The 13833-nt window shown below is 41.5% G+C and overlaps 1 protein-coding gene across 1 annotated transcript in view; it reads right to left on the bottom strand.

Annotated features, from left to right (window-relative positions):
• TGFB2 (transforming growth factor beta 2) overlaps positions 1–13833 on the bottom strand; it is a 203788-nt gene that overhangs the window by 27716 nt on the left and 162239 nt on the right. Inside the window, exon 3 of the mRNA XM_033938220.1 lies at positions 2672–2804. Within this exon, the coding sequence (XP_033794111.1) occupies positions 2672–2804 (133 nt within the window). The remainder of the gene's footprint in view (positions 1–2671; positions 2805–13833) is intronic.

The raw sequence follows: 13833 nt of genomic DNA, 5'->3' as shown, positions 1-13833 counted from the left end.
GGAGGGGGGATTTTATTATATGGTATAAGCGTTATGAGATGTTGAAAGGATGGGAGGGAAAGGGATAATTCTATTTAATATGAAGAATTGTGGAATTTCAAGTGACATATTTAAGTTAAAATGGTTGATAGCTTTTGATGCACTTGATGTAAGTTATAAAAATGAATAAAGAATTACAAATAAAAAAAAAAGAATCACCGTATTAACAGATTTGATCAGTGATAGGCTGAAGTCATTTTAATGATATCAAAAAACACTTCTACATAACAGTAACATGGAGCTCAATAACACACTTAGGATATCACCTAAGAAATGTAAATGCAGACAAAGGGCTCCTTTTACTAAGGTGCGCTAACGTTTTTAGCGCGCACTGCCCCCTGCGCTACACGTAAAAATTAACACCAGCACAATGGTGGCGTTAGCGTCTAGTTTGTGCGGCAATGCAGCGCGTGCTAAAACCGCAAGCGCAGCTTAGTAAAAGGAGCCCAAAGTCTCATACTGTTGACCAATAAATATTTCTAAAGCATTTGCACGGCTCATATAATTCACATAAGATCAGGAGGAAAAAGCCTTAGAGCCCCACCACTACCCTCCAGAGATTGGATAGCTTATATGCAGGGTCAATGCATTTCATTAAAGTCATTAAAGTATTTTAGGTGTAAGCACTGTCACTTTAAAAAGGAGAAAAAAGCTACCAAAGATATATAAAAAGTTAAAAAGAACACAGGCCGATACAAAAGGGTTCCGGCGAGAAGTGCTACCACACGAGTTACATTATCTAAATGCTTTAGTGTGGCATTCTGAGGGCCTTCGGTGTGAGATGGCTGCTATAAAATTGCTATATGAAATAAGGATTTGCTGCTAAAGAAGTATCATTCCGTGTTTGGTTATTTAAAATACCTACGTGGCATAAATGCGCATGAGGTGAGTCTCTTTCAGTTGAAAGGAAACGCCAGAGTGAGAGGGCATGGGATGAAGTTAAGAGGTGGTAGGCTCAGGAGTAATGTAAGGAAATCGTTTTTCTACTAAAGATAAGTGCTACTGATTCATTTCTCTTTGAAAGACTCATTAGAAGATATTTTGACTCATTAGAAGATGTTTTGATAAATAGCTAATTACTAATTGGAGAGGAATTTTTTTTATGACCATGGATGTGTCTTCTTCAAATTTGTATTTGAAGTTAGACTGTTCCCAGGATTGGCTGTTTGGCTTATCCGATGTGACACTGAGGTCTTTTTCTCCACTACTGTTTGATTTAGTAGAATCCCTCTCATAAGCATATATTTGAATGTTTCCCTTAAATATATCAGTTCAAATGGATAGGTGGGGATTATGGTATTAATGTGTATTTATATGATTATTGGTTATGTGGTAGGGAGGGGTGGGAGGGGGGAGGGATAAGAAGTTATGTAATAAACAAATGATAGAATGTAAGTGATATCTGTATTGTTAATGTGACTGAATATATACTTACACTTTATGTAATTTTGAAAATGAATAAAAAATTGGAAAAAAAAAAGAAAAGAATGTATTTTGTTTTGATTTTTAGGAAATATGTTTTTTACAGAAAGGGTTGTACATGCATGAAATAGTCTCCTGGTTGAGCTGGTGGAGACAAAGACTGTGTCTGAACTCAAAAAACCGTGGGATGTGTATGTGGGATCTCTTAGGCAGGGGAGATGGTGGATGTTGTGAATGGGCAGACTGGATGGGCCATTTAGCCTTTATTTGCTGTCATGTTTCTAAAGTAATTCTATACAAGGCCCGTTTTGCTTTGTTTGCAAGTTCTTGCCGAATGTATCGGTGCGAGATTGATTCTACATTTACACAGGCTTCTGTTTATTATCAATTCAAATTGCGGTTCATTTCAAATCTTACCAACCCTGGACCCCTGAAGAAGGCGTGTTTACTGAAACACGGACCGTGTCGGGTCCTTAGGTTTGTCTTCAAAGGCTGGTAATATTAACTGCATTTATATTTGATATAATAACACAGCCTGCATCTTAAACATACTTGTCTGCAGTTTTGTTTTTGTTTTCTTGTTTGCTTTATTTCACTGCAGCCTTTGTTGGATTTTTTTTTCCTTGTTTTCTATACAAGGCCTTTTCTACATGTAAAAAGCATCTACAAATGGAAAATTCTTTATAAAATTATCCCCTTTAAGTATCAAAATTGCTACTTATATGTGTTACCAGTTGTACTTACTCATGCAAACCCCACAAGAGATGCTACTCTTTTTTGAACCTTTACATTTGTAAAATTGCTTCTTCTCATGTTCTAGCAAGTACAGACATATTTTTCATAATAGCTTATGCATTTTATTAAAGTCTCTTAATGCACCAAGCCTTTTATAAAATATATAGCAAATTTACACATCCTGTACATGATATCCAAGCCATACATTTTAGTCTGTATTTGTATAATGACTGAAATATCAATTATGATTTCCCCCTCTCCCCTAAAAATGGCTTAATAACTGCAAGTAGTGACCAGTAAATTTTGTAAGCTGCCAAGAAATATAGATAAGTTTTTAAATAAAGAAATAAATCAATTACACAGTCTCAAGTACATCATACATCCCTAGTTGGAGATTTTACAGCTCTAGAAACACAAGTCACAAATTTTGGCTGGACTCATTTCTGTTAGGAATTAAGTCAGTATAATTTCTCACCTCTGTGACGAAGCCATTCACTTACAGCTTCTGTAACGTCAAAAGAAAGCCATTCTCCTTCAGCTCTGGTTTTCACTACTTTGCTATCAATGTAACGCTGTGTGGGTGATGTTAAGTCTTTGGACTTCAAGATCTTCAGAGAAAGAATAAAAGAATCACCATATTAACTGATTTGATCAGTGATAGGCTGGAGTAGTTTTAATGATATCAATAAACACTTCTACATAACAGTAACATGGAGCTCAATAACACACTTAGGATATCACCCAAAAAATGTAAATGCAGACAAAGTCTCATACTGTTGACCAATGAATATTTTTAAAGCACTTGCACTGCTCATATAATTCACATAAGATCAGGAGGAAAAAGCCTTAGAGCCCCACTACTACCCTCCAGAGATTGAATAGTGTATATGCAGGGTCCATGCAACGTCATCGGCATTAAGAAAAAGCTCCTGTCTTAATATGTTTTAAATATATACTTTTTAGCCTTATGCAATGCAAGAAATGCAATTGGAAAACTTAATTACATATGTTTAACAGACAATACAGAGACACAGACAGAATACTCATCTTATGCCTGGGGATCGTAAAGCACCAATATTGATCAGCATTTCACCAAAATAGCTACATCAGGGCGCAACCATCCCTTGGTAAAAAAAATGTACTGTATATGTAAGTGCCTGAATTCCAAAGTTGATACTCAAGGTCAACAGAAACACATACCCCTTGATCTTATATGAATTATATGAGCCGTGAAAATGCTTTAGAAATATTCATTGGTCAAGCATATAAGACTTTGTCTGCACTTACATTTATTGGGTGATATCCTAAGTGTGTTATTGGATTCCATTTCAATGCTATGTAGCAGTGTTTATTTTATGGTATTCCATTTTGCTGCTACGACTTCTGGGTTTCATGTTGTAGTTTTAGGGTTCCTTTCACAAAGGTGCGCTAGCGTTTTTAGCGCACGCACCGGATTAGCGTGCGCTATAGCGCGCGCTAGCCAAATATCTAACACCTGTTCAAAATGTGGCGGTAGCGGCTAGCACGTGCTATTCCTCGCATTAATGCCCTAGCGCACCTTCGTAAAAGGAGCCTTAATGACAGTCAAGTCCAGCTAATCCAGGAAAATTTCAATAGGTTCACTGGGTCTAGTAGGCGTAGGCCAATTCAGCTTCTTCAGCAGCAAAGCCTGAAGGAACAAATACAGCTTCTGGCCAGAAAATAAACAGGAACAAAAGTGCAGCCGCTTTGTAAAAATGTACAAGAGTTTGAGGGCTCTGGCTTTCCTAGGCAGAGCTCTGTATTTTAGCTATTCTACAGCATTGCTCCAAACTTAGATTTCAATCTAGGAACATCAAGCCCTTTCTGGGGTGTCAGGTCAAAAGCGCACCGGGACAAAGGCGCGCCCAGACAATTGAGCGCAGCGCGGGGGTGTGCGCCGCAGAAAATTACTGTTTTTAGGGCTCTGACGGGGGTGTGTGGGGGGGGAACCCCTCTTTACTTAATAGAGATCGAACCGCATTGTGGGGGCGTTGTGGGGGGTTTGGGAGGTTGTAACCCCCCACATTTTACTGAAAACTTCACTTTTTCCCTGTTTTTAGGGAAAAAGTTAAGTTTACAGTAAAATGTGGGAGGTTAAAACCCCCCAAACCCCCCATAACGCCGGCGCGATCTCTATTAAGTAAACTGGGGGGGCTCCCCAACAAAAACCCCCCTGTAATTTTCTTTGGCGCGCACCTCCGTCTTGCGCTCAGTTGTCGGCGCGCACCTTTGTCTTTCGCGGGGTTGTCTATGAACCCCTTTCTGGTTAGAGGCATGTCTACTACTTGAAAGGCTTGCTTCTCAGCAAGCCGTGGTCTTTCTGTCCAGATTTTAAGAACATAAGAAAAACCATGCTGAGTCAGACCAGGGTCATCCAGCCCAGCATCCTGTCTCTGTCAGTGACCAGTTCAGGTCACAAGTATTCAACAAATCCCCAAAACTACATCATGTTTTCATCGTTAACTTTTAGGGATACACCATGGCTCTTCCAAGCGTACCTAGCTAAGAAATTTTTATGGTCCAATTTTGCTATGTTGGTTGACTTGATCACATCCTCCAGCAATAGATTCATCAGCTTAATTACACAATTTGTTTTCAATCTGCTGGTCATTAATGTTATGGAGATGCCCTCTTGGTTTTGTGTTCTTTGATAGATTAAACAACTCTTCCCTATTTAACCAGTCTATCCTATTCATAATTTTATAAACTTCTATCAAGTCTCCTCTTAGTCACCTTTTCTCCAAGCTGAAGAACCTCAAACTGCTTTGGCTGGCTTCATAAAAGAGATGCTCCATTCCCTTTATCATTTTTATTGCTCTTATCTAAATCTTTTTGAGTTGCACTATTTATTTATTTATTCATTCGTTCATTCATTCAATTTTCTATACTGTTCTCCCAGAGGAGCTCAGAACGGTTTACATGAATTTATTAAGGTAGTCAAACATTTTTCCCTATCTGTCCCGTGGGCTCACAATTTATCTAATGTACCTATATCTACTATGTCCTTTTTGAGATGGCGTGCAAGGTGTGGATACACCAGGAACCTAAAACGAGGTATAATGATATTCACTCCTTTGTTTTCCATTCCTTTTCAGATAATCTCTAACACTCTTATTTATTAGCAGCTGTGGCCCACTGGGCTGAAAATATCAACACATCATTTACAATGACTCAGATCTTTTTCTTCAGGGGTGACTCCCAACTCAGAATCCAGTAATTTGTGCTTGTAGCTGAGATTATTTTTCTCTATAGGCATCACTTTGCAGTTGTCCACATTTTCATAGGTCATTTAGATGTCCAGTCTCTTAGGGCTCCTTTTACGAAGGTGCGCTAGCGGTTTTAGCGCACGCTTAGCGCATGCTACACTGCTACGCACGCTACACAGAGCTTGCGTTAGTATTTTCCGTGTAGCGCGGGGGTTGGCGTGTGCTAATCTTCAGCGCACGCTAAAAACGCTAGCGCACCTTCGTAAAAAGAGCCCTTAGTCTCAGAAGATCCTTCTGTGAATACCCACAAACTTCAGCCATTTTACCAACTTTGAACAATTTTGTGTTTTCCACAGTTTTGATCTCCTCACTCTAACTTCTATGTCCAGATCATTTATGAATATGTTACACTACCCAGACCCAGTACAGACCCTTGAGGCACTTCAAAAGTGACCCTGTTCCATGTGGCTAATAGACCATTCAGTTCTACTCTATTTTCTTTTAGCTAATCTGTATTCTACATACTGTAAGTAAGGGCATAACCTCTTATTCCATCACTCTTTAATTTCCTATGGGGCCTCTTACGAGGAACTTTATCAAACACCTTCTCCAAATAGACTGCGGCACTTATTTTCAAAAGGCCAAAATGAACATCTCTGTTCTTAAAGGCAGAAAAGGGATATCTAACACTGCAGTATGTCCTAGCCCAAATAGCAAGGGGGCATGTTGTGGGTGGGATTAGGGAAGGCCTGAAATCTGGATGTCCAAGAATGATTGCCAAAAGAGAAGAAATGTCCACGTCTAAAAGGACCTGGTTCAAGCACATCCAAGGTACAAAAAGATGACCTGATTGAGCAGCTGTCCACTGTTTCTTTATACCTTAAAAAAAAATTAATAAACTGGTAAAACAAGTCTCCCTTTTTCAGAATACATGTAGACTCATCCCTATTAAACTGTGCCTATCTATATGGCCAGTAATAGTGAAATTTAGTATAGAGTCATTCATTTTGCTTGGCACCAATGTCAAGTTGACTGGTCCATAGTTTCCTGGAGCTCTTTTTTTTAAAATGTGTTGAATTGGCCATCCTCCAATCCTAATATTTTGGCCATTCTGAATGATAGGTTACAGATTGCTACCCAGATAACTAGTACTGATCAGGCTAAACAGTAATTTCAAGCAGCATTATCCAGAGAATAGGGAAAAGGAATGGGACTTGTATACCACCTTTTTGGGGTTACACATTCAAAGTGGTTTACATATATACAGATACTTATTTTGTACCAAGGGCAATGGAGGATTTAATGACTTGTCCAGAATCACAAAAAGCAGTCCTGGGATTTAATCTTGCAACCTTAGAATGCTGAGGCAGCAGCTCTACAACTAAGCCACTTCTACCATAGACCAATCTAGTTCTATCTAGATAGTAGGTGGGCAGTCTAGGGGCAAAGCAAGGATTATTAAGCACTAGTCTCAAATAACTATCAAGATAACTTAGGAGAAGAAAAAGCTCTCTTAAGTTATCCATGATCATATCTGTGTAACGGCACTGACTATTGCCATTAAACTTATATTGGTGGCAGTCAGTGCCATACCCAGATATGCAGCCTGATATCCAGATTTCATCCGGCCTTGATAATCTGAATATAAGTTTAAATGCCAGATGCAAAGTTTAAATATCGCTCTATTAAATTTATAAACTGCTTCAAAACAGATATAAATGTGCTTAGGTACAAAGCACCCAACATACTGTATGTTGCCAACCTGATTTTCAATTGGTATTTCTTTAAGAAAATATACTTGGAGTCCTATGGTACAACTGACCTATGGGACATTATGATCTAGGTATAGTAGAAAAATTATTCTTTATTACATTAACACTGGGGGGGGGGGGAGGTGAGGGGGTGTTATCTCATATATATTCATTATGGATATCCTGAAAACCTGAATAGTTGGGTGTGTCCCAAGGAATGGGATGGAATGCCTGCATTAATGCTAAAAAGGATAAAGATCCCTTGGACTATTTTTCATATTATCTAATCTTCCTGCTGAAAGTTGATATTAAGATTTTGCTAGAGTTTTACAAATAGATTGGATGAAAAAATTTGTACCCTTGTTCATCCATCTCAGATCCATACAGATCTACAAGTGCTAATTTGAGATAACTGTGGAACATTCTCGATGTGGTTGCAAAAAACCTCAGACCTCTTTGTATTATGACCTTGAACACACAGAAAGATTTTGACTCAATCAAATGGAGTTTTTTAAAAAATATATGTACTATTAGAAAACTTTAAATTTGTAAGTCTTACTGGGTTAAGTTGTTATATGGCAACCCATTGGCCAGAGTGAACATTTGGCAGTTTTCTTTACATGGAGAAGTCACTTGAGATGTCCTCATTAGTCACAGTTATTTTATTCAAATGCAGAATCTTTACAATAGGGTATAATTTGACTACTGCTTGAAGGGCAACATTGGTTCCTAGTTTTATATAGCAGTTGAACATCTTAATATTGACTCATCTCATTTTACATTTAGATCAGTACCCTAAAAGTAGAAGATGCTTTTGAATGGTGGATATTTGTATGCAGGTGACCTCTGGAATTGGGGCTGGCATATTTCCCACCTTGATGTCAAGAATCGAGATGCTTTTGGGATAATAAATGGAAGAGATGTGACTGCTGGAATAAGAAAAACTTTGGAAGATGTGTAGTGGAAGGGGAGAAATGAAGAGGGAGACAGAAAAAATATGAAAGCAGCAGAGGAGAGGCATCAACCTAGAGATGAGCACTTGAGAAATGTATCTACAGTACATTTATTGCATAATGAAAATCGATTTCCAAGTAGAGGTCTGCATGGGAACGGGGATTGCGGGAATCTCACGGATACCGCGGGGGTACTGCGGGAATACCCCCGTAACCCATGGGACTCCCACGGGGACCCCCCTCTAGCCAACAGGCTCCCACGAGGATGGAAGGCTTTAGAAGCAGGGTTCATCCATATAATATAATGGACACGTCAGTCTTAGTAAAAGAGGGGGTTTATAAGTTAATTACCTGAACAGAAAACAAAAAAAGGGTTCCACCAAAGAGATTCCACAAGGAAAACAGCAAAAGAAACTGTGGAATTGATGATCCTGTCAGAAGTAATTGCTGCTTATTATGGGGACGGGCGGGGATGGAGGTAATTCCTTGCGGGGATGGGTGGGGACGGAGAGGATCCTGACGGGGACGGGTGGGGACGGAGAGGATCCTGGCGAGGATGGAGGTGATCCTGATGGGGACGGGTGGGATTTCTGTCCCCGCGCAACTCTCTATTTCCAAGTACAAGGTTAACACACAAAAAAGGTCTTTGCTGCAAGAAAGGACCTCAAGAACTCTTGAGTTTACCAATTGTCTTGGTTTGAGTGCAGAGCTCTTCTTTCAGTTTTTGCCGTTGGGATTTTTAAAATATGCTGAGGCAACAGAGCTGCTTCAGGAAATTGGACTTCTGTCACTTATTTATTTCCCCCCAGTTTATGAATTATTTTAAATTTTATTCCATTGTTTTTACCCCTATTGTTTTTTATTTTATGAATTGAATTTCCCTGAATTCTGTTGTTTAACGATTCCTCCCTTCTATTCCTTTTTATATATTACTTTAATTCATTTAGATATCATTTACATAGATAGTGCTCCTATCTGTAAAGTTCGGAATTTCTATAAAATATTCTACATGCTTCTCTCCTCTCCACTCTTTTCTGCCCTCCATAGACCTCCCTACTTTCTTCTAACCCCCTCTGTAATGTCGCCTAGAGCTTGTATAGGTATGTGCAACGCACAAATGGAATAAATAAATGAAGTCACAGGCTATCATCTAGCCATTGTGGAGCCTTAATTACAGGATGCTTATAGGAGAGGGAAAGGTCAGATAAGGATACCCTTCTGAGTCAAGGCTGCCAGATTCTTCCCTGGGTCACTCTCATTCATGCTCTCTTCTCTCACAACCACATCCTCTCATACCATTATTTCAATACCCTTGCTGACACATAGGACAGGCTCAGACAGGCTCTCGATTCTTCTTTCCCAGAGTCCAGTACCCTCCTATTTCAGCCCACAGCAGTGGCACACTAGGGAGGAGGAGGGGCGCTGGCACCAGCTGACTGCCTACAGTATGTGCCTCTCGCGGTGAGAGGCATGCCCTGAAAGCAATTAGCCGGCACCAGTTCCTCTCTTTTTCTCCGGCCCTTTTCCCTGTTGGCACTCCCCACCGGCGTCTCAGGGCCCGTCTGGAGGGCCTTTGCGCATCAGCAGACGTCGACGTGATGACATCACGCATGCGCACTTCCAGATGCTTCAAGCCACAGCCAATACGTTTAGTGTGCCGTGGCTTGAGAAAGTTTGCGGGACATTGGTTTAGAGGCCGCATTTCTGTTTTACTGTGAATGCAGATAGTATGGGCACACTATGACACTATTTTACTAAGCACATGCTAAAATTTATTACATCTAACATTCAAAGGGCAATTCTATATGAGACTGCATGGTTTTTAAAGCACGTAAATGGGAATTTACATCTGTAAATAACCTCTTATAGAGTACTGATTGACGTATACTGTGCCAGTGGGCAAGTGCATGGAGCGAGTTTGCGAAGAGCATGTATGTGTGTAAATTATAGAATACTATAATTTATGCATGCCATTACCAGACAGTATCATTTTAAGAAACAATTTATAATCTCAAAAATATTTTTCTATATACCTTTAAGACCGTACTATAATTAATTTTTCAGAAGAGCTTTTGGAAGCAGTGTGAGATCACTGAGACACTTGTCCCCCCAAAGGTGACATCAGACCATTATGACAAATAAACACTCTCGCCAAAGTTTCCAATATGCACTCTTATCCCCCTTATATGCTTCGGTGTAATCATGTAGCTCCCAATGAGCCACTTCCCTCATACTAGCCTTCCAGGCCACCAAAGAAGGAAGTGACTTGTCCATCCACTGGCGCAGCACTCCTCTCTTTGCTAGCAATAAGGCAACTGAAATAAATTTACACTGCATTAGAGACAGCCCTTGATGGGGGTAAATGTGCCATGGGGGGGGTTGGGGGGTATTCATAATATAGAAAATTGTTGTTCATGGATGCCTAATACTCGTATTGCACTGTTAGCAGTTTTTGCCTTTGATGTTCAAGAAGCTGTATTGCTCTGCTCATATCAATATTGCATAATTGGAAAGATTTTTCAAAACTGGATTACGATAGCTGGTGGAATTTGGTGCGTTTATATGTTAAATTTGAGAAAATATTTGCGGTTAAGTATGGCAAATTGGGACAATTCCAGAAAATTTGGGAGTCTTTACATAAATATATTGATTAATGTGTGTATTATGATGTTAGATTGTATGATTTTATTGCAATGACCCAGGACTAACTCATTGCATTGGTTTTGTTTTATTGTGTTGTATTGCTTTATTTGTATTGCTATTGCTATTTGCTATTTATTAAAATTGTAATAAATTGTTTATGGGGGAAAAAAAAGAAGCGGCATTCAACCAAGCCAGTTCTCATATTGAGCTATAATTCCTGCCGCTAGCTTCCGCCTCACTTCTATCTATTCGCTTAAAAGAGTCCTTAGAAAAATGTATTCTTGAGCTAAGTGCTAAGCCCATCCTAATCCTGCCCAAAACAACCCCTTATGATTTAGATGCACTGGAAACAAAATAACCAGAAAAACATCCAGAAAGTCAGTTTTGAGAATGCCCACTTAGATGTTTTGACTAGTAAGATATCTAAGTGGCAGTTTATGCTTTCTTTTGAACGCCTATCTTTTTTGGAAAATAAGCCTGATAGCCACATTACTATCATTTATGTGCATACGTGTTCACATACATTGATAGAAGTCTAGAACACAGTTCTTCAACCGCCGGTCCGCGGACCGGTAACGGTCCGCAGGAAATTTTTGCCGGTCCACGCAGGACCGGCAAGATTGACTCATTTGAACTTCCTGCCGGTCCGCGCAGGACCGGCAAGATCAGCATCGGAAGCGTGCGCTGGGCCAGAGAGATCTTGGGGAGCCTCCGACAGTGGCTTTCTCCCCTCTCTGCAGCTCTCCTTTACTTCCCAGCGCAGCGATTCACGAAGGCAGCCTCGGGGCTTTTGCTGAGTCGCGGCTGCCTCTGATGATGCAACTTCCTCTTTCCTCAGAGGCGGCGCGACCCAACAAAGGACCCGAGGCTGCCTTCGTGAATCGCTGCGCTGGGAAGTAAGAAGAGCTACTGGGAGGGGAGAAAACCACTATCAGTCTGGGAAGCTGCTGGGCAGGGGAAAAAAAGGGACAGCTGCTACTGGAAAGGGAGAAGGAGAGATGCTTCTGGGAGGGGAGGAGGGAAAGGAATCTGGGAAGCTGCTGGGCCAGGAAAAAAAAGGGACAGCTGCTACTGGAGAGGGAGAAGGAGAAGGAGAGATGCATCTGGGAGGGGAGGAGGGAAAGGAATCTGGGAAGCTGCTGGGCCAGGAAAAAAAAGGGACAGCTGCTACTGGAGAGGGAGAAGGAGAAGGAGAAGGAGAGATGCATCTGGGAGGGGAGGAGGGAAAGGAATCTGGGAAGCTGCTGGGCCAGGAAAAAAAAGGGACAGCTGCTACTGGAGAGGGAGAAGGAGAAGGAGAGATGCATCTGGGAGGGGAGGAGGGAAAGGAATCTGGAAAGCTGCTGGGCCAGGAAAAAAAAGGGACAGCTGCTACTGGAGAGGGAGAAGGAGAAGGAGAGATGCATCTGGGAGGGGAGGAGGGAAAGGAATCTGGGAAGCTGCTGGGCAAGATAAAAAAAGGGACAGCTGCTACTGGAGAGGGAGAAGAAGGAGAGATGCTTCTGGGAGGGGAGGAGGGAAAGGAATCTGGGAAGCTGCTGGGCTAGGAAAAAAAGGGACAGCTGCTACTGGAGAGGGAGAAGGAGACGGAGAGATGCTTCTGGGAGGGGAGGAGGGAAAGGAATCTGGGAAGCTGCTGGGCCAGGAAAAAAAAAGGGACAGCTGCTACTGGAGAGGGAGAAGGAGAAGGAGAGATGCATCTGGGAGGGGAGGAGGGAAAGGAATCTGGGAAGCTGCTGGGCAAGATAAAAAAAGGGACAGCTGCTACTGGAGAGGGAGAAGAAGGAGAGATGCTTCTGGGAGGGGAGGAGGGAAAGGAATCTGGGAAGCTGCTGGGCTAGGAAAAAAAGGGACAGCTGCTACTGGAGAGGGAGAAGGAGACGGAGAGATGCTTCTGGGAGGGGAGGAGGGAAAGGAATCTGGGAAGCTGCTGGGCAAGATAAAAAAAGGGACAGCTGCTACTGGAGAGGGAGAAGGAGACGGAGAGATGCTTCTGGGAGGGGAGGAGGGAAAGGAATCTGGGAAGCTGCTGGGCAAGGAAAAAAAGGTACAGCTGCTACTGGAAAGGGAGAAGGAGAGATGCTTCTGGGAGGGGAGGAGGGAAAGGAATCTGGGAAGCTGCTGGGCAAGGAAAAAAAAGGGACAGCTGCTACTGGAGAGGGAGACGGAGATATGCTGCTGGGAGGGGAGGAAGGGAAGAGAGTTACTGCTGGACAGGAGGAGGAGGGAAGGGAGAATGAAAAAAGGAAGGAACAGCTGGCAGAGAGATTAGAGGAGGGGAAGGGGAGACACAGGCATGAGAAAGTAGAGAGATTGATGATAGGAAGGGGTCAGCAGAAAAATAAGCAGAGGGACAACGATGATAGATCTGGTGTAGGAGAGATAAAAATGAAGAGAGCAGTGAAGCTGGAATGAATCATGTAAATAGGAGAGAGGGGCACAAGCTGGATGGAAAGGGGAGAGGGACATAGAAAGAAGACAGATACCATATGGAAGGGGGAGAGGACAGATAGTGGATGGAAGGGGCAGATGCTGGATTGAAGAGACAGAGAGGGCATACGCTGGAAGGAAGAGAGTGAAAAAAAGATTGAAAGCAGAAACCAGAGACGACAAAAGGTAGAAAAAATAATTTTATTTCTATTTTGTGATTAGAATATATCAGATTTGAAATATATATCCTGCTAGAGCTGGTGTTAGACATAACTGGGGACTGCAAAACCCAGGCAGTGCTTCTTTAGCTTTCAGCTGGCTTAGGGCGCTCTCTGACCAGGGGGCAGTTGCCCTAGTTGCACTCCCCTAAAACTATTCCTGTCATGTGTTACTTCAGTATTCTGTTAGCATGATATTTCTGTGTAGCATTCTGTAATAATTTGGCTTGTTCAGTTTTCTTGATAGTAGAGGGGATATATGTGAAGGGGAGGGGAGACAGGGGTTTTGTTGATCCTTGCTCTGAATTATTTGTATTTATAAAATGACAATTCTACAGAATATTGTTTCTTTTTATACTTTAATAAAATACATTCAATATAAAATCATAACTGAGGCTTGTGTGGATGGGAACAG

Source organism: Geotrypetes seraphini, chromosome 3 (assembly GCF_902459505.1).
Source record: "Geotrypetes seraphini chromosome 3, aGeoSer1.1, whole genome shotgun sequence".
Lineage (NCBI taxonomy): Eukaryota > Metazoa > Chordata > Amphibia > Gymnophiona > Dermophiidae > Geotrypetes > Geotrypetes seraphini.
The sequence above is the reverse complement of the archived record's forward strand: the minus strand, read 5'-3'. Positions and strand labels throughout refer to the sequence as shown.